Source organism: Tachyglossus aculeatus, chromosome 3, assembly GCF_015852505.1.
Source record: "Tachyglossus aculeatus isolate mTacAcu1 chromosome 3, mTacAcu1.pri, whole genome shotgun sequence".
NCBI classification, from domain to species: domain Eukaryota; kingdom Metazoa; phylum Chordata; class Mammalia; order Monotremata; family Tachyglossidae; genus Tachyglossus; species Tachyglossus aculeatus.
Genome location: NC_052068.1, coordinates 89,268,136 through 89,290,257, shown reverse-complemented (window position 1 = coordinate 89,290,257; position 22,122 = coordinate 89,268,136). Strand labels below are relative to the sequence as shown.

At 43.7% G+C, this 22,122-nt stretch overlaps 1 protein-coding gene across 3 annotated transcripts in view; it reads right to left on the bottom strand.

Annotated features, from left to right (window-relative positions):
- The window catches only part of PIAS2 (protein inhibitor of activated STAT 2), a 60,628-nt gene that overhangs the window by 33,656 nt on the left and 4,850 nt on the right, over positions 1-22,122 (bottom strand). For all 3 annotated transcript variants that reach the window (XM_038743672.1, XM_038743674.1, XM_038743675.1), the window contains exons 2-5: positions 15,194-15,668; positions 5,835-5,919; positions 3,358-3,408; positions 3,145-3,235 (exon numbers count right to left, since the gene is read on the bottom strand). In XM_038743672.1, the coding sequence (XP_038599600.1) occupies positions 3,145-3,235; positions 3,358-3,408; positions 5,835-5,919; positions 15,194-15,668 (702 nt within the window). The remainder of the gene's footprint in view (positions 1-3,144; positions 3,236-3,357; positions 3,409-5,834; positions 5,920-15,193; positions 15,669-22,122) is intronic.

Here is a 22,122-nt window from a genome sequence, read left to right as displayed (position 1 = left end):
TAAGAATATTTAAGTTTCAAAGAGATGGTGTAGTTTTAGTAGAAATTGGCTTATGGCAAATACGCTTCACTGGTTTAAGTGTACGTGTTGGAAGATCTGATATAAAAAATGTCGCTTCTAGATTAGACCAGAAGAGCAACAGAACACCTAGAGTAACAGATTGAGGGCTGCTGTCCTTAATAATAATGATAATAATAATAATAATAATGACATTTATTCAGTGCTTACTATGTGCAAAGCACTGTTCTAAGCACTAGGGAGGGTACAAGGTGATCAGGTTGTCCCACGTGGGGCTCCCAGTCTTAATCCCCATTTTACGGATGAGGCAACTGAGGCACAGAGAAGTTAAGTGACTTGCCCAAAGTCACACAGCTGACAAATGGCGGAGCCTGGATTTGAACCCATGACCTCTGACTCCAAAGCCCGTGCTCTTTCCACTAAGCCACCCTGCTGGTTCTTTTGCATCCCTCCTAATGATTGTGGGTATCTAATTCAGGGGTGGGCAATTATTTTGCCAGCCTTTGACCATATTTTATAAGTGGATGACTACAGCCAGCAGTGAAGAATAAGGGGAGAAAAGGGACTTCAAACCCAGAAGTTCCAGTATTTCTGCGCATGGAAGCCTCTTCCTGCCCCAACTATTCCTGTTGTGGACAGTTAGTAACCCTGACAAAGAGCAGGTCTTAGGATCAGAAGGTAACCAAAGTGAAGAAAAGAATCACCGCAAAAGAAGCAATTACCTTAGAGTCAGTCCAAATCGGGACCTGATCTACCATCTCTCTCCCTCTCTTTTGTTTATTTTATGGTGTGTGTTAAGCAGTTACTATGTGGCAGGCACTGTTCTAAGCGCTGGGGTAGACACAAAGTAATCAGGTTGGGGACAGCCCATGTCCCACCAGGGATTGAGAAGCAGTGTGGCTCAGTGGAAGGAGCCCGGGCTGGGGAGCCAGAGGTTCTAAACTCGGCCCTGCCGCTTATCAGCTGTGTGACCTTGGGCAAGTCACTTAACTTCTCTGGGCCTCAGTTCCCTCATCCGCAAAAATGGGGATGAAGACTGTGAGCCCCATGTGGGATAACATGATTACCCTGTATCTACCCCAGCGCTTAGAACAGTGCTTGGAACATAGTAAGTGCTTAACAAATACCAACATTATTATTATTCACAGTCTTTATCTAGACTGTAAACGCATTGTGAGCAGGAAATGTGCTTGTTATATTGTTAACAGTACAGTGCTCTGCACACAGTAGTACTCAATAAAAAATTAATTAATCCCCATTTTACAGATGAGGTAACTGACCCCAGAGATGTCAAGTGACTTGTCCTCCTTCACACAGCAGACAAGTGGCGGAGTTGGAATTAGAACCCAGGACCTTCTGACTCCGGGGCCCACGATCCATCCACTGCTTCTCTAGTCCTTATACATTCTTAATACGGATCTGCTGCCCGCCTACCTCCTCACTGCGCTCCCATTCAAGTGGGGACAGAACTGACAGGGAAGAGAGACGGCGAGTGATCCTGTGCAAACTACTCTCATCAATCCATCTGCGCAAATTGTCAGGCCTGCAGTCTCAGGGCTGTGGGCGAGGGATGTGCCTACCAACTCTGCTGCATAGTACTTTCCCAAGAGCTTAGTATAGTGCTCTACGCACTGTAAGCGCTCAATAAATACCACTGATTGACTGAGGCTCACCCATCATTCCTGATAGGAGACTCCTACCTCAGAATCTCTAATCCATGAGTTTATGCAAACCCCGCTGAACCTTTTAACATTTTCATCCAAAACAACTTCTTGTAGTAACAAATTTTGGGTGGCCCCTCACCCTGTGGTAGGATTTGGTGAAGGACAATTCTGTGTTCATCCCATCCACCCCTTTCATCTGGGTGCCATCTCAGCCTTCAGCTTTCTAAACAAGTCCTAATGTTTATACAGACTTCTCCATCCCACTGATTATCTTGGCAGCCCTCCTCTGTACCATCTTCAGTTCCATTATGTCTCTACTAATACCAGGCAACCACAATTGCTCACACACTAAAGTAACACTTGAAATACCTCTATTCGTGTTTAGTTAAAAATTTCAAAGGAAAAGGAAGGAGCTAAGAGAGGAGCACCATTGCCTACTGGATATAACAAGGCCCTGGGAGTCAGAAGGTCCTTGAATAGCTCTAATATGTGCTGAGAAACAAGCAAACCACATTAAGATTTCCACCGATAAAAAAGCTTCATTTACAGAAATTTAAGAGCCATCGGTTGGATAAGAATATTTAAGTTTCAAAGAGATGGTGTAGTTTTAGTAGAAATTGGCTTATGGCAAATACGCTTCATTGGTTTAAAGTGTACGTGTTGGAAGATCTGATATAAGAAATGTCGCTTCTAGATCAGACCAGAAGAGCAACAGAACACCCGGAGTAACAGATTGAGGGCTGCTGTCCTTAATAATAATGATAATAATAATAATGGCATTTATTAAGTGCTTACTATGTGCAAAGCACTGTTCTAAGCACTGGGGAGGGTTCAAGGTGATCAGGTTGTCCCACGTGGGGCTCACAGTCTTCATCCCCATTTTACGGATGAGGCAACTGAGGCACAGAGAAGTTAAGTGACTTGCCCAAAGTCACACAGCTGACAAGTGGCGGAGCCTGGATTAGAACCCTCATCTGTAAAATGGGGATTAACCCATCAGTCAATGGTATTTACTGAGCGCTTACTATGTGCAGAGCACTGTACTAAGCACTTGGGATAGTACAATACGGCAGAATTAGCAGACATGTTCCCTGCCCATATTGGGTTACAGTTTAGAGGGGGAGACAGACATTAATGTGAAGACTGAGAGTCCCCTGTGGGACACAGACTGTGTCCAACCTGATTATCATATATCTATCTCAGCACTTAGTACAGTGCCAGGCACATAGTAAGTTAACAAATACCGTAAGAAAATATAAAAAGGCCCTTCCCACTGATGTATGATAATATGGATTCACTTTTATGACTCTTCACTCTTTTTTTGGCAACTCAGTCCTTGCCATTCAAATTTCCCCATTATTCTGAATCACTTTTACAATTTAATACAAACTGTGTACAATACAAGGAAGCTGACGAAGAAAGCTGAGTAAATTGTAGTAACTTACTGACAAAGGCAACTTACTGGCAAAGGAAACAGCTTTCCATTTACTTTTATACACAGACTATTTGGATAGTTATCCTCTTGAGGACAGCTAGTCTCTGCTAGGCACAATCTGTATTCAAAGAGAAATATCATCCTTAGGCAGCAAAGTAATCAATCATTCTAAACATACTAAACTGTGTTTCTGAAGCTATAAGGACAGTACAAAACAGGCAGATGAAAACACAAGATCACCTTAGCTGAACTTGGACAGTGTAATCTCTTCTACCACCTGGCAGAAAATCCCTGTTGGAAAGAACAGAGTATCCTTAAGAAAGAGCGGTGAGTTTTCACACTTTAACAAAGGAAAAAAAAATCATTAAAAGTATAACTTTTGCTAAATACAATTATTTTCAACCAAAAATCTGGCAGAGAACCTGTAAGCATAAAATCAGAAGTAGCATGGCCCAGTGGAAAGGGCGTGGACCTGGATTCTAATCCCAGCTCTGCCATGTATCTGCTGCTGCTGTGTGATCTTGGAAAAGTCACTTAACTTCTCTGGGCCCCAATTACCTCATCTGCAAAATGGGGATTCAACCCTATTTCGTTCTACTTAAACTGTAAGCCTCATGTGGGACATGGACTATGTCTAACTTTATTAACTTATATCTACCCCAGTGTTTAAAACAGTGCTTGGCACATATATAGTATGTTCTTAACAAGTGCCATCAATCAACCAATAAGCTAAACATTTAAAATACCGTACTTACTGTAACATTTGCTATCATATTGCCCCCAATTCTAAAACATCAACATCAGAAATTCATCACAGCCACTGAATATATTAAAATTTGGAAAATATCACCCTTCTCTAGTTTCTGGTGATCTTTAACCCGTTACAATTTAACACTTCCAAATTACTTACCCAAGCCTCCGTGAAGTCAAAGGCTTTACAGGTTTGGGGGAATATGAGCTTTTTATGTATTTTTCTGTAATCCTGCAGTTGACTGGGGAACTGAGTCCTATAATACCTTTACTAGAAATAAACTGTCCAGAGACAGTCACATGCACGTGTTTCCTTTCAGAAACGTATTCTGTAAGTAGACGGAAAAAAGGAGAGCACACTACTACTTCCAACATTCACTATCAAACATTAAGGAATCAATTACTTAATATTACTACTGCTAATAATAATAATAATAGCTGTGGTATTTGTTAAGTGCTTACTATGTGGCCCTCTAGACTGTGAGCTTGTTGTGGGCAGGAATGCGTCTGTTTGTTGTTATACCATATTCTCCCAATTACTTAGCACAGTGCTTTGCACAAAGTAAGCACTCAAATACAAATGAATGAATGAATGAAGCAGCGTGGCTCGGTGGAAAGAGCACAGCCTTTGGAGTCAGAGGTCATGGGTTCAAATCCCGGCCCCGCCACTTGTCAGCTGTGTGACTTTGGGCAAGTCACTTAACTTCTCTGTGCCTCAGTTCCCTCATCTGTAAAATGTGGATTAAGACTGTGAGTCCCCCATGGGACTACCTCATCACCTTGTAACCTCCCCAGCTCTTAGAACAGTGCTTTGCACACAGTAAGCACTTAATAAATGCCATCATTATTATTATTATCATTATGAATGTGCCAAGCGCTGTATTAAGCACTGAGATAGATACAATATAAAAGCGTCAGACACAGTAGGTGGGACAGCAGGTACTGACTCCCCATTTTGCAGGTGAGAAAACAGGCACAGAAAAGTTAAGTGACTTGCCCACGGTCACAGAGCAGGCATGTAGTAGAGCCAGGATTAGAACTCAAGCCCCCTATCTCTCAGGCCTGTACTCTTTCCACTAGGCCATGCTGCGTCTCACGGAGCTTGTATGGTTTATCAGTAAACCGCATGATTTATCACCATTTGGTGGAATTCTTTGGAGGAGCAATTAAGCTTCTACAGACACGAGTAATACTTTGTTTTAAGTGCATATTAAAACAATACGTTAATAAAACATATTAAAGATATTAAAACAATATTTGAAACATATTAAAACACTGTAAACTTGCTATGGGCAGGGAACACTTCTCCTAATTCTCTTGTATTATGTTCTCCCAAGCACTTAGTAAGCACTCAATAAGTACAACTGATTGTTTGGTATTTATATCTCATATAAGGAGGGGAAGAGCAAACAAAATTTCTTCATATTCAAAACCACATTTATCTGGGGGGGCGCCTATTTATCCTGCAGATATATTTCAACGCCATCCGTCGCTGAGTCCACGGGAAAGTGACTTAACTAAAACCTCAAAGGATTCTCCCATGAGGACTTGAAAAGAGTTGCAAAGAGGAATAAAAATATTAAATGGTTATTGCCAGTGAGCATAATTTTTAAACAACGAAGTCACTTCACTTTATTCATTTGTAAAATCCCAATTCAATTAAAGCCTCTTCTGTTTTTCAAACAGGTACAATTTATAAGGCGTGAAAGTCTTCCCTTTATGGCCATTTTGGGGTTTCCCCTTGTCCTCCAGGCATCTCACAAATTCTTTTCAGTTTATCACAGTTAGAAACATCATGAAATCACTGGCAGGGCTAATAATAATCACAGCAGCCTTTAGTCGTCAATCTGGTTTCAAATACTTAAAGTAATACTACCTGATGTGATCATTTTGCTACCGTTTTAAGGGGTTTCTATTACAGAAAACAGTTTAAAACATCCCCACAGAAATACACATTAAACACTTACCTGGAAATGCATATTTCTCTCACTTGTTGAGGTGTCAATGCAAAAATAAAAAACTTCTCTTGAAACCTCTGAATACTGCTTTGAACTGTAAACAAAAAATACAAGGAATATTTTCAATATAAGTCCAACTAAATAAATACTGGCTTTATTGCCCAGGTGTTTACTTTTAAATTAGAATGTTGAGAAGCAGCGTGGCTCAGTGGAAAGAGCCCAGGCTTTGGAGTCAGAGGTTATGGGTTCAAATCCCAGCTCCGCCAACTGTCAGCTGTGTGACTTTGGGCAAGTCACTTAACTTCTCTGGGCCTCAGTTACCTCATCTGTAAAATGGGGATTAAGACTGTGAGCCCCCCCATGGGACAACCTGATCACTTTGCAACCTCCCCAGCACTTAGAACAGTGCCTTGCACATAGTAAGCGCTTAATAGATGCCATCATTATTATTAATGCTTGCCAAGCAGAATGGCCTAATGGAAAGACATGGGCCTGGGAATCTGGGTTCTTACCCTGGCTCTGCCAATTGCTTGCTGTGTGACCTTGGGCACATGGCTTAACTTCTCTGTGCGTCGATTTCCCCAACTGTAAAATGGGGATTAAATGCCTGTTATCCCACCTACTTAGACTGAGCTCCAGTGGGATAGGGACAATGTCCAACCTCATTAACTTGTATCTACCCTGAAAGATTAGAACAGTACTTGACACACAGTAAGTGCTTAACAAATATAGTAATAATAATAGCAATGACAATGTTTTCTGGTTAAGACATATTAATAAGTTACTGGCTAAGCTTAAAAGTCCTTTCAGAAAGTGAAATCTGGGTAGAAGCGATATTTTTAGGCAGCTTAGAATTTCACTCTTCTTACTAATAACAATACAAAAGCAACAATTTATTAAACACCTACAATATGCCAAGTGGTGTGCTAAATACACTGGGGCAGAAACAAGATAATCCTATCCAACAGAATAACTGTTCCAAACAAGGCTCACGTTCTAAAAGAGAGGGAGAGAAAAGACTTTATCCTCATATGACTGATGAGGAAACTGAGGCACAGAGACGTTAAGTGACTTACCCAAAGGTCACAACGGCAGGCAAGTGATTGAGAAGGCCTAGAACCCAGGTCTCCCGACACCCAGTCCCACGCTCTTTCCACTGGGCTGCCTTCTGCACAATTGATACTGCAATGACTACATATAGTTGTCCTTCATTCTGAGACAGAGAGAGAGAAAGAGAGGAAAGAGAGAGAAAACGAGAAAAAGAGAAAAAGAGAGAGAGACAGAAAAGGCCAATGCAGGACCCACAGTCATCCTGCATTGAAAATCCTATAACACTTCTAGACTGTGAGCCCGTTTTCTAGACTGTGAGCTCGTTGTTGGGTAGGAACCGTCTCTATGTTGCCAACCTGTATTTCCCAAGCACTTAGTACAGTGCTCTGCACACAGTAAGTGCTCAATAAATATGACTGAATGAATGAATGAATAACAGTGAAGATGATATTAAGAGCATCTGTTAAGCTCTTACTGTGTGTCAGGCAGTGCTGGGGAAGATATAAATTAATTAGATTAGGTAAGGTATGGGGGGAGAGCCAAAAGGGCCTTCAACACGATGGAGTTTCTGTTTGATGCAGAGCTGCACTGGAGGTGTTCTTGTGTCCACCAACTCGATGTTTTGTCAGCTCCCAAGCGCTCAGTGCAGTGTTCTGCACACAATAAGTACCGCCGGATTGATTGACCGACTGGGTAAGGAGATGTGGACTGCGCGATTTTTTTTTTTAGAAAAAGTGATCCAGGCAGCAGAGCGAAGTACAGACTGGAGAGACAGGAGACAAGGAGTTGTGCTCTGCAAGCAAGAGGCACTCAAACAGCATGGCTAGTGAAAGTGCTTCTTCTGATCACAGGGAGGGGCACCAAAATCACACAGGAACTGTGCTGAGTTTCAAGGATCTGTTTTGGTTCTAATGAAATTCAGAGTGTCAAGTCTGCAGGGCATGCAGTTTTTACCCAGGCTGCATTATGGCAATGAATAAAAACCATCCTGATTATTTCAGTGACAGCCTCTACTGAATATTAAAAGCAATTAGAAATCTGCTCTTTGACAGATTAGCAGCTGAGAGGGTGCAAATTCTCCTATGCTAATAATAATAAAAAAATTACTGACATTTTATACTAAACCATTTTCCCTACCCACTACTTAGGCAGGAATCATACACATCGCTTTCTTTGACTGACATTACGGAACGGTATGAAGTATAAACAGCTACAGCATCATCATTCCCGCTTTCACTGAGCACATTAAATGTGCCATGCACCTTACTAGGCACTGAAGAAAAATACGACGACAATTAGCAGCCACAGGCACAGTTCCTGCCTTCGAATTGCTCACAATCTAAAAGGGGGTGGTGACATGCAAAAGAGGAAAATAATTCAACTCTCTAAAATAATAACAACAACGATGGTATTTGTTAAGCGCTTACTGCGTGCCAAGCAAGTTATAAGGTCCGTAATGACTGGTAATAACAAATAATAAACCTCAAAAAAGAATTTGACAGTTTGCCTGGGAGCTCAAAGTAAAGGCCTGCCTCCCTTCATATTTCCTGTGGCAGCTCACTCCCTCATCTTCTGGATGGGAGAAGCGGGGGAGATGAGAGAACAGGCGGTGGCGTCTCTCTAGACTGTAAGCTCCTTACGGGCAAGGAATGTGTCTGCTAATTCTGTAGCATCGGACTCTCCCAAGTGCTTACTACAGGGCTCCGTGCATAGTAAGCGAATGAATGAATGAATCTAGCTTTATTTCTATTTATTCTGATGACTTGACACCTGTCCATGTTTTGTTTTTGTTGTCTGTCTCCCCCTTCTAGACTGTGAGCCCGTTGCTGGGTAGGGACCGTCTCTATATGTCGCCGACTTGTACTTCCCAAGCGCTTAGTACAGTGCTCTGCACACAGTAAGCGCTCAATAAATACCATTGAATGAATGAATGAATGTAAGCGCTCAATAAATACCACTGATTGACTGAGTGGTGGGGTTCAGGTCTCACCCCCATGACCCAGAGCCTCCAACAATGGGGGCATCCTGGCCCAGAAAATTGGCTCTGTGTTCTCCCAGCCATTATCGTAACGGTCATCTCTTCTTTCAGCAGCTGGTTGGAGGTGGTGGGAAGCTGGGTGTCAGAGCCCAAGCCTACAGAGTCTATACTGGTGGCCATCTCCTCACTGTTCTCCCCCCTTACCCAACCCCGATTCTCCCTTCTTGCTACTTTAAAAGTTATAAAAACTCTCACCAACTGGCCCCCAAGCTCACGCTTGGCAGAGAGACGATGCACGAACACAGTGGCACAGAGGCGGGTGCAGAGCTGAGCATCGATCTCACTGGAGGTGACAAGGGAGCGTGGTGGAAAGGCGAGAAGGGTCACGGAGCATGGCGGGGGGAGAGGGGAGATGACAGGACGGGGAGAGCGGCCAGAGGGTGGAGAGATGAGGAGATAATCTGAAGGAGGGAGGAGGAGACAGATGGGGAGCAGGCAATCGTTTACATCTGCCGCTCTGCTGCGTCCACTACGGGAGTTGGTCGTGGGATCTCGGTGGTGACTGCTGGCACTGGCCAACGGCTCGGCTAGTGGAGGACGTAAGCCTCCTTGAACGGTGTCACAAAGCTGGTGAAGGCTTTAGACCTCATGGGGCCCAAAACTAGTGAGGACTTTAATTTCCGAAGTGCCTCAACTCACCAATTCAGCCACCGGCAAGGGAGCTGGGGGGCAAAACAGGCCGTGACCGATTTTAGTAGCAACGCTGCTCTGGCAGGAGGAAGAGGGGGACCCTCGATGAAGGCTCCCCCCAAAACCACAATCCCAGCCCTCAGAGCAAATTGCCACCTGGGCATTACACAAGCCGGAGTGTTTGATGGCATCCCTAACTCTTTTTGCTTATAGACCGCACGCATAAAGATTTATCAATCTACAAGGTTGCTAATACTGCTTTATGAAATAAAACTTTTTTTAAAAAAAATCAAAATTAAATTTTAAAATGGAATTTCGAAGATAATCGTTCCAAAATAAGATGACACTCTTTGGACTCTCAAAGATACACTGAAAGCAAAAAAGCAGTATTACTCCCCAACTGCAAACACTTCATTTTTAAACAGTTATTATTCTGCACTTGTTCCCAGATGAGTATAATGCAGTCAGATTACACACCAATTAAAAGGTGGACTTTTTCATGCACTGTCTCATTTTCCGTTTTCGATTAGTGATTTCACTGAGGAAAAACAGGATACAGAGAAGAAAGTAAAACAGGGATATTTCCTAAAGGGTTGCAGTTTTTATCAACTTAAATAATAATAAACTATCAACTCAATCTCACAAGCCCATAACCTTGACATGCTCCTCAACTCATCTCTCTCATTCAACCCACAAATGCAATCTGTCATGAAATCCTGTCGGTTCTACCTTCAATCAATCAATCAATCGTATTTATTGAGCGCTTACTATGTGCAGAGCACTGTACTAAGCGCTTGGGAAGTACAAATTGGCAACACATAGAGACAGTCCCTACCCAACAGTGGGCTCACAGTCTAAAAGGGGGAGACAGAGAACAGAACCAAACATACCAACAAAATAAAATAAATAGGATAGAAATGTACAAGTAAAATAAATAAATAAATAAATAAGTAGAGTAATAAATATGTACAACCATATATACATATATACAGGTGCTGTGGGGAAGGGAAGGAGGTAAGATGGGGGGATGGAGAGGGGGACGAGGGGGAGAGGAGGGAAGGGGCTCAGTCTGGGAAGGCCTCCTGGAGGAGGTGAGCTCTCAGCAGGGCCTTGAACGGAGGAAGAGAGCTAGCTTGGCAGAGGGGCAGAGGGAGGGCATTCCAGGCCCGGGGGATGACGTGGGCCGGGGGTCGACGGCGGGACAGGCGAGAACGAGGTACAGTGAGGAGATTAGCGGTGGAGGAGCGGAGGGTGCGGGCTGGGCAGTAGAAGGAGAGAAGGGAGGTGAGGTAGGAGGGGGCGAGGTGATGGACAGCCTTGAAGCCCAGGGTGAGGAGTTTCTGCCTGATGCGCAGATTGATTGGTAGCCATTGGAGGCTTTTGAGGAGGGAATAATATGCCCAGAGTGTTTCTGGACAAAGATAATCCGGGCAGCAGCATGAAGTATGGATTGAAGTGGAGAGAGACACGAGGATGGGAGATCAGAGAGAAGGCTGGTGCAGTAGTCCAGACGGGATAGGATGAGGATAGGATGAGAGCTTGAATGAGCAGGGTAGCAGTTTGGATGGAGAGGAAAGGGCGGATCTTGGCAATGTTGCGGAGCTGAGACCGGCAGGTTTTGGTGACGGCTTGGATGTGAGGGGTGAATGAGAGAGCGGAGTCGAGGATGACACCAAGGTTGCGGGCTTGTGAGACGGGAAGGATGGTAGTGCCGTCAACAGAGATGGGAAAGTCAGGGAAAGTCACCTTCACAACTTCACTGTAATCTGCCCTTTCCTCTCCACCCAATACCACTGATTGATGGATGCAAACTAAGCTGAGCCAAACCCTTGCCATATCCCGCCTTGACTATGGCATGAGCCTCATTGCTGACCTCCCTGCCTCCTGTCTCTCCCCACTCCATATTTCACTCCGCTGCCTGGATCATTTTTCTAAAAAAGGTTCAGGCCACGTCTCCCCACTGCTCAAGAACCTCCGGTGACTGACCATTCACCTCCACATCAAGCAGAAACTCCTCACCGTTCACTGGCTTTAAAACACTGGGGTATTCCGACCTTACATTTCCTATTACAACCCAATCTGCCCACTTTTCTCCTGCAATGCCAACTTACTCACTGTACCTCATTCTCGTCTATCTCACCGCCAACCCCTGACCGTCTTCCTCCCTCAAAGTATATGACAGACCACCACTCTCCCAACCTTCAAAGCCTTATTAAAGCCACATCTCCTCCAAGGTCTTCCCCAAATCTCTCACGCATCTATATCGCCTTGGATCTGTAACCTTTAAGAACTTTATATCTACCCCAGAGCACTTATATACATATCTATAATTTATTTACTTATATGAATATCTGTCTCTCCCTCTAGTAGATACGCTATTGTGGGCAGGGATTGTGTTTGCCAACTCTGTACTGTACTCTCCCGCGCGCTTAGTACACACAGTAAGTGCTCAATAAAACTGTGATTAACTGTGAAAAATTAATTTATATGCTTCAACTCAAAATATCTGTAAAATTTCCAAGTTTGTCCAGGGGCTTAGTGGTCAATGAGAAACATGGCTGTCATTTTAATCTAAGGTGACTAATCGAATATATACTTGCCCCTGGTCCGGTTAACTATACAATGACATAAATATATTTAATATGCCAACTGCACCAAGAATCAGTAGTAACAGCATTTATTGCACACCCAATTGAGCCCATATTTCTAAGGGAAATACGAAACAAGCAAGTGACACACTTCCAGCCGATAAAGAAGGCTATATAATGGGGGAGCCAGGCATAAATGTACTTATCAACCATCAGAAGAACTAACCAAGTGTACAACTGAATAATCATATATACAAACATCTATATGAAAGTGCTGAGGCTGGGTGCAAATAAATCCATACGTGCCAAAGAAGGATGATGGGCTTATAGAACTTGGAATGCTTGGAATCACTTGGAGGAGGGTAAGTTGTACTCTCCCAAGAGCTCTGTACAGTGTTCTGCCCAAAGTAAGTGCTCAGTACATATGACAATTGATTGAGGTGGGCCTTCAGGAGGGTTGTGAATATGAGGAGGACTGCAATCAGTCAGGTTTGAGGAAGAAGGAAGTTCCGAGCCAGGAGAACAGAGTGAGTGAGAGAGGACAGAGGCGGGAGAGTCAAGAGTGAGCACAAAAGTATACTGCCTTTCATATCTAACACGAGATGCAGTTGGGGCTCCAATTGCATCAAAAAAACCACACGGGAGTGGGCAGAGCAGCACAAAAGGCCTTTACCATACATCTCTCCTTATTTTTGCTACCATTTCAAGTCATGCCAGGATGAATCAAGACTATTCTCTCCATTCTTTTGGGTGCCTGTCCCCTTCCATCCTGCTTCAACCCCTCCATGAACTACTCTCCCGGGGACCCCTGAATTTCACCTGGAACATCTTTGATTCCACTCACTCTATTTATATTTACAGAAATGAACACTTTATGTAAATAGGAAAAGCCATATAAATGCTTTCCACCTATAAAGGGCCTGCAGGAACTTTGTAATACAGTGTCTTCCAGAAAGAAACTGGTGGTATATAAAACAAAAAACAATAATGGCTGGGTACAGAAAGTGAGCAGTACTATCATCCTAAACCTAATAAGGAAAAAAGTGAATTCGAGAACGCAGTCTGATATAGATTTAAACATATAGATAAATGACAGTTATCAGCATGCACCAAAGAGAGGAAGTCATGATTTTAGAAACACAAACCTCCTTTCCTTGCAGTACACTAGCCAAATTTGCAGGATTCCACTCTTTTTTTAAAAAAAATAATTGTTAAACACTTACTATATAGCAGACACTGTACTAAGCACTGGGGTAGATACAAGATACAGAGAAACAGCGTGGCCTAGTAGATAGAGAATGGGCCTGAGACTCAGAAGGATCTGGGTGCTAATCCCGCTCCACCACTTGTCTGCTGTGTAATGATGGGCAAGTTACTTAACTTCTCTGTGCCTCAGTTAACTCATCTGTAAAATGGGGATTAAGACGGCGAGTCCTATATAGAATAGGGACTGTGTCCAACCTGATTAACTTGTATTTACCCCAGCACTTAGTACAGTGCCTGGCACATAGTAAGCGCTTAATAAATACCATTACAAAAAGATGATCAGGTTGGGCACAGCCCCTGGCACATATGGGGCTCCTGGTCTTAATCCCCATTTTAGAGATGAGGTAAGTGAGGCACAGAAATGAGGGGACTTGCCCAAGGTGACACAGCAGACAAGTGGCAGAGCAAGGATTAGAACCCAGGCCCCATGACTCTCAGGACCATGCTCTTTCCACTTGGGCATGTGGCTTCTGTGCACTTGAAGTCCATTTTTCTCTAATATAGGAGTTGTGTTTCCATAGGTACTCATGTCTTGCAGATGCCTGCCAGGTTCAGTCACAAAACAGTTTCTTTTGACACTATACTGAAATACACTCTGACCTAATTCCTCAACAGCGTTCTCTGGGACTGTGTCTACCAACTTTGTTGTATTGATTGCTGGTAAGTGCTTAGGACCATGCTCTGCACATGGTAAGTGCTCAATAAATACCACTAATTGACTGAAAACATTTTAACTGACCGTACATCTAGGGAGCCTGATCAACCCAGCAAGTCCATGGACAAGTCCAAGATGGAACCTGTTCTCGCACTGTGAATGCTCAAAGAACCTGCTATAATAAATGATGGTATTTGTTAAGCGCCTTGGCTATTTGTTATAGCCATTTATTATATACTGTTCTAAGCGCTGGGCACTGTTCTAAGTGCGGGGCACTGTTATGGCCTCCTCTTTCCGTGGGCACCGAAAGTCCTCCCATGAGGTCCTTCCTAAATAAATTCTTTCTTAAAAAAGAATAAAAAACCCCCACCAAATTCAATGTGAATCACTCCTGACAAAGAGAAAAAGCATGCCCTGAAACTTTAAAAGCTTTCACTTGAGTGGAACCAAAACCAGTTTCTTTCACAAACAAGTCTCCTGCATGCTTCAAAAGAGGAAAAGTCCCTGACATTTATCAGTAACCAAAGGCCAAACGTATACATAGAGAGATTACACTGCTTTCAGAACATACCAATAACAAGTTCACCCAAAACCTATGTTCCAAAGCTTGATAAGTCCGCAAAATAATCGTAATTTATCTATAAAAGGCCTGGAACTGCATTATGCCAAAAGGATGGCATCACACAGACTTCAAAATGGTTTATTACTACTCCCCTCCTCATATCCAACAATTACTTCCACATCCCTTCAAAGCCTTACTGAAGCACAACTCCTCCGAGAGGCCTTCCTAAGCCCACTTTTCCTTTTCTTCCTCTCCCTTCTGCGTCGCCCCGACTCGTTCCCTTTATTTATCCCCCCCGCCTCCCACCCCCACAACGCTTAAGCTCGTTGTGGGCAGGGAATGTGTCTTATGCTGTAATCGCCCAAGCGATTAGCACAGTGCTGAGCACACAGGAAGCGCTCAATAAAGATGATTGACTGATTCATCACGGGTGATTATTAAACCTGCATCAATCCCAACAGCCACAACGCCTCAGTTTTACTTTCCTACCATAGCTGCGTGTCATTTAGCAGCGAGTCCCGGCTTCCTGTCCTGCTGACGTCCTCTCTAGACGAAGCCTCGCTTCTCTTTAACGCTTACCTAAACTCGTGGGCTTGATGAGAACGTCGAGGACGTCGTAAAAAGGCAGGCTCTTCAGCTGGACGTCAGGGTGGACCGGGGGGATCGGGGGAGACGGCTGCTGCATCTCAAACGTGGGTTTAGTCTCTTGGAGGAGCACGGAACCGACGGGAGAGGAAGGGGACTGAGGGGTCACCGAAGTCGAAGGCAACGAGTGGATCCCAGAAACCGCCAAGTCGGGCTCTACGGGGGACGAACTGCTGTCCAAATTGAAGACCGCCGGCTTGATGGTTGATAGATCGGACAGACCTTCGATCGTCCGCGGGTACCGCCGCCGATAGAGTTCTCGGATTTTGATCTGCACTGCTGGGCTGCAGCCGCTCTTCAGTAAGTGCAGTGCTCTCATTAGGAGGTCATGCTTGCGGCCGCTTTTGTTACGTCCGGCGAAGCCCAACAAGACTTGGAGCTCAGAGACACGGAAACTGGAAACCATATTCTGAAATGGAGAAAAGAAAAAAATCGCAAGTCAAACCCAAGTGGCATGCCCATTCGCAAAAGATCCATCTTCGTTGTGAGGCTGGGCAATTTCCGGGCAGCGCACGGTCGACCGGTATCCGAACTCATTTTGAGAGACGACCCAAATTCGGTAAAGGTCGCAACTGGGTACTAAGATGCTTTTAGGTCACGCAAAGATAAACCTCCCCTTCCTCTCTCCTTGCCCCTTTGCCTCTCTCCTCCTCATATTCAGGTTACCCTGTGGCTTCAGCCTGCAGAGACTGGAAAGTCCAAAAATCAGCAAAAAGCCCCATGGAACTTCGAGTCTGAATTCTATTCTGAGAATTTCTGGGCAAATTCTGAAACAGAAGATTAAAAACACATTTGTTATCTTATGTCCGGTCTGCTCCTCTTGTAGCTCCCCCCAGCACTTTGTACAGTGGGAGTCCCTGAATACAGTCACTTGGAACACACTTAGGCTTGTCTAGTCCAGCTAAATGATTTTAGAATGAAGGTCTTATTCTCGGTAAATCCCACCACTGAGGCCACTCACACTTCAGGTGAAATCCTTAATGTCACCTCCTTGAACAGAGGGCAAATAAATCCATTGCTAAGTTCCTAAGGCAAAAAAAAAAAAGTGTTGGGGCAACTGCATATGTTTTCAAAATATTTTCCTTCTAGGGAACACTGATTATTTCAATGGCTAATTATCCAGGCGGAGGATTATTCAGGGTCTTTTGCTTTGCCTTTTTGGTAATCTGCTTTTGGGCCAATTTATTGCTTATTTAACCCCTTCATCAAATGCTCTGAAGAGAAAGGGAGTTTCACCATCTTTCCCAAATCAAGCAATTTGATGGGGAAGGATGACGAAATTAGTGGCTAAAATTGGGTTTTAGAATAATCTACAGGTGTAATTTGGCCCTACTTCAATTCATGTCTTCCCTCTTCATCATAACCACAGATAATCAAGAGCTGACCGTATTAGTTTTGAAATTCAGAGCGCTTTCTTTAAAATAAATCCTTCCTGCACACATTTCACAGAGTTATTCAGTGTTAGGAGGCAAATGCTTTCTAACAAGATACTAGAACAACCATTTGAGGTCACAGTGTTGATTTTTTTCTCCCCACAACCAGGAAAGAGATCACTAAGCCCTCATTTCCCCTACTCCCTCTGCATCACCCTTGGATTACGTTTTATACCCTTTATTCACCCCACCCTCAGCCCACAGCACTTGAAAATATATTTGTAATTTAACTCCTGTCTCCCCCTCTGGGACAGGGAATGTGCCTACCAACTGCTATACTGAACTCTCCCAAGCACTTAGTAGTGCTCTGAACACAGTAAGAGCTCAATGATTGACTGGACAAGTGTTTCCAAGCATTATATGCATTAGTGAGGCCAAAGACAAATTTCTTTTGGGGGGAAGAGGCAGTCCTATGGAACAGAGTGTCAGTCACAGTCACAGTTTTTCTAACCAATAATAATAATAATAATGGTGTCTGTTAAGTGCTTCCTATGTGCAAAGCACTGGCCCTCACCCCCATGGTACCATCTTCATATATCAATCAATCAATAGCATTTACTGCGTGCTTACTCTGTGTAGGGCACTGAACCAAGAGCTTGGGAAAGTCCAATGCAATAGAGTGGGCAGACCCCCATCCCTAATCATAAGGGTCTTAAGAGGGACAACTCTCGACAACTAATTCATTTTAGTTGCTTTTGGAATGTTCTCTCCTTTACACACACACAAAAGTAACTGTTTTGCTTCCTGGGTCTTCACAGTCCAAAGAAATAAACATATGCAAAGACTAACCTCAATCTCCCCAGGAGATGCTACACAACGGCAAAAGCTTAATACTAAGCGACCGCCTTAAACAACACACAATCGCAAACACACTTCCCTTCACCTTCTCCAAGGATAACCGTTCTAGTTATTTTCCTTCACCCTCCCTACACTGGGACACTGCTTTAAAGCCCAGGAGCCTCTCTCTTCCTGAATCTCCATTACTAGACTCAGCCTCACCCTAGAACACACTTCCCTATGGGACCAACCTACTAACTCCACTCGTTTATGTCCTTTTGTTCTCCTCCTTGAAGAAACAGCCACATTCCTCGGTCACGACCCTGGAGACAAAGAAATTTCCCCCTATATTACAAGAAGATGTACCTAACCTAAGCTAAGGCCATATCCATCACTTATTTCTCCCTCGATACCTCCCCCAGTGAGAAACTGCCATTACCTTCTCACTCACACACCCTCGTCCACTTTAAAAGTCCCCCACACCTCAGCCATCGCCTGGGTACCTAGTCTGGGGCAACTGTAACCTTGGCTACCTCCTAAGCCCTACTTGGGTATGGAAATAAATCTGCTCTAGCAGGAAGCTAAGCCTTTCTAAATAAAGTCAGGTCTAATATTGCCTTTGGTTAATTTTTGAATTTTTAAAGTGAAAAAACATTCATAGCAAGAAGAATTTTCAAACTGTCCATTCTATCGTTTATCTCTTCAAATATAAACCATAAATACTCCACTGACTAGAAAACTGGTCGAGAACTTGTTCTCATAAACACTTCCTAATTTTTCTACAATGTAAACCCATTTGAATCTAAAAAGAGAAAACTGATACCGCACGTTTCCAACCAGTTTAAAAATTGGTGCATGCTATTCGTTAACTGAATAGTGAGCGCTAATTCATCTGATAATTATACAGAGAATAGTTCAGCTCAGAAGTTACAGGACTCCAATTATGGGAAGTTATGATGGTTCTGGTGAATTAGCTAGGACAGCCTGCAGGACTAAACTGAGAGAATGGTTTCTGTAACCCACATTGAGCTACAAACTATGCACAGGCATTTTCTCTACCTGTCTCAAACCTCATTTTGTAACTGAAAACGGAAAGAGTCGTTGACTAGTGGGCCACATTGTACATCCTGAATCCTTCCATTTTCCTGCCCCTTTCAATCACACTTAAAGCTCAGGTTCAGCAAAGCAGTTAATGATCTTCTCTTCCAATAGATGAGGAATGGCTTAAATTTCAGTGATCTATTTCTATTCATCAACCTTTGATACATTAGACCACGGGAGTTAAGTTGCTTGAAATCTGTGGTTCGAATAGGCGGAGTAAGGTTTGAGATTCTCTTTTCTCATGCATTAAACTCTTTAAAATCAGCATAGCTGTTCTTTTTAAGGAGTTTAAAGTGCTGCACCTACTTGTCTCATTCATCTTCCTGACATGACTGAGTTTAGGAAGAGAGATGAAAGATGCTATTACTGCTAATTTCTACATGAGGAAAAGGACGAGAGAGCTCAAATGACCTTTCCAAGGACGCAGCGCCAGTGGGAGACTCAGGTTTAAACTCCGACGTCTTTCCCCAAGGCTATCCCACACACGGCTCAGAGCACTGGGGGGTTGAAACGGCCAAAGCAGGGGAATGACTGTGGGGGACATGCTTCAGTAGTGAAGGTTTCCGACTGAATAACCATCAGGGACATTCTGCAAGATGGACAGAAATCTGGAAATTAGTGGGCAAACCTAGGGGGCAGAGAATCAGTCAAAAGTATCTGAGTGCCTCCTGTGGGCATGGTGCTAGCCTAAGGGCTTGGGAGAATATAACAGAATTGGTAGACATGATCATCGTCTGTCCTCAAGAAGCTTGTCTCTAGTGAAGGCAGTAACTAATTAAGCATCTACACTGGCAACTGCCTGCTGGTCTCCGTCGTTTCAGCCAGCATCGAAACTACGCTGTGATCGTTTTGGTCACAAATGGGTTTTGTATGTCCAATTCTTGCAGATGAGCTGGACTCTCACCTGCCTACTCACTGGGTTCATCTATTGCCTCAGCTGAAAAATGACCGGCAGGAACGAGAGAGAGTAAGTGCCACTGCACAACCCACCAGAGCCAAGGCAACCAGATCGGACATCCCTGCCCCATAAGGGGATCAGAGTCTAGCAAGAAGGGAGAATAATTTATTGGAGAGGAAACCAAGGCACAGAGAAGTAAAATGATACACCCAAGGTTACAAAGCAGGGAAGTGGCAGACCCGGGACTAGAACCAGGGTCTCTTGGCTCCTGGTTCTGTGACCTTCGCACCAGGCCACGCTGTCCCCTAAAGTCTTCATGACTAGATGGAGGTTTGTCAGTTGGTGGGAGACTCCATTCTGAATTGTTCATTTAATGGTGCTTTTCCTGTTTAAAACCACACGGCTTATTCTTTCGATGCTACATTCAGCCAAACCTGCATAACCTGGAACGATGAGCATTTTCCAAATCTACTTGCAGAATGTAAATGGTACGTTCCCCAGTGATTTTTCACACTGCTCACTACCCGCTCAACAGGCGCACGATGGAATATTTACGATATTCACGTCTTTGGATTTTCAAAAACTGGTTGAGGTTCAATCTTAAAACAAGATAAAGGTGACGCTGATGGGCAGGAACAGGTGGATCCGGACAACATTTCGAATCATTCATGTGATTCTATCAACGTCTCAGCTCTTCGAAACGCTTACGATGTAATTCAGCAAGTGAAGGGTTAAGACCCTGATGTGTTGAGCTTCAGGTGTTCCTGGACCCAGAGGTATCTACTGGAGGTAAGTGTGCCTGTGTTCAACAGAGTACAGCTCACCATAATTCCGCTTACCTTTGCAACATTAGGGGTACTGCTCTATACAAGGCTTCTATTCTAGAAGCTTCCACAACTGCAAAATGCAGCCTGCTTTTGGACTCTGGTCATATGAAACACATTACACACCTGCTGCCTTTGGTTTTCTCCTACAATTTAAAGGGATGGCTAATGAAGCCTGATTCTGTCCGATTTCCTTTTAGATCACCTTTCCCTTTTCTATACCCATCTAAGAGTTGAGCATTTCTAAGTGGTTCCTTCAGATAATTAAGGAAAGGAAAGAAGGATTTTCCCTAAAAAGGATGCGTCGCTCTGAAATGCCTTTTTCCTTTGGGTGTCAAATCCCCGTGCTTTTGTGATGTAGGGGTGTGATGAACCAGACTCCAGTTTCTTCCTCTGCTGTCTAGATGTGAAAGAATAATGACATGGATAGAGGAAGAAGTTCTAGGTACAAAAAAAAAAAGTAAATGAAGATTAGGATTTTGTTCTGGTGCCTTGAGACCATCTACGATATTATGCATTTAAAAAAAAATCCGAAATGAGGTTTCAAATCCATTTTATAGGAAACTATTTTATTCATTAACAGGAGTGGGGGCGAGGGAGAAAAAAAATAAATGTGTGCACCAGAAGTTGAGGGCCAAGGTGCACAAAAATAGGAAACAGAACAGTACAACCAGAATAGGCTCGCTTCAAAATCTAGACTTCAAGACTCCACAACCCTTTAAGTTTAGCCACACTAATCATTTACTATGAATTAGCTGGAGCATACTAACAGCAAATGGTTTACAGCTGTTTAATATGACATATGGGGATAAAAAGGATGCTGCATCGTTTTATTTTTACTAGAGCATGAGAAATAAATCACCGCTGGAAGCAGCAAAGAAAAATGACATGTGTCGCGTCAGCTCTGGCAGTCTCCTTTCAGATCAAAACCATTAATACCTCATTATCATCTTGCTTAGTATGCAGATTTTCCATACCATCAAAATCTGCATCCCATCAGTGAGCTTTAAAGACCACGTCCAAAAAGACAGAAGTCACAAAAGAGAACCTTCCTTCCTTCCCCCTCACCGAAAAAATGACCCTATTTTTCCAAATCCTAAAGCCGCTATGGAAGCAAGTTGCTGCAATTATTCCAACTCAAGGCTGGCATTCATCATCCCTAACTTAAATAACATTAAAAAAGCGTCGGGGTTACCTCCCTCATTTGCATCCATTTTATCTTTTGCCAGATAGTCAACAAATCTGCAAATATGAATTGGGCCATTTATCACAATTTTGCTTTGGAAAGGGGCCAATTCATCTTCACTGAAGGCGATATTCCTCTGGAAAATGAGAATTTCTGCTTGAATCCTTTCTAACGGCATTGGCGACGGTTATAAGCGTGTTTCGGGGATAAGAATAAAGCTTCCCTTCGGAATTTACTTCAATCGCGAACGACCCCACAGCCCCTTTCGACCTTCTCAAACCTCTCGCTGTAACGGGACATCAAGGTTACCCCCGGTAGGACCCAATGTTACACGCAAGGGGGGCGTTCTCTTTCCTCCCAACTCTTCGACTGGAATCCGCACAGCCCTTTTTCATTTTCCCAAAGCGTTTTTTACATCATCACATCTCTTCCTGCACTGCGGCCGACGGAAAATGCAGAGGCCCGGGGGTCAGGAGTCCCGGGTTCTCAACCCACGGCTGCCTTGGGTGAGTCCCTTGATTCCTCTCGCCTTCCCTTCTCCTCATCTGTAAAAATGGGGATGAAGCCTGTTCTCCCTCCCACCTCAGACAGAGAGCTCCGAGCAGTCCAGAGGCTACATCCGACATTCCTTCATCTAACCCGGC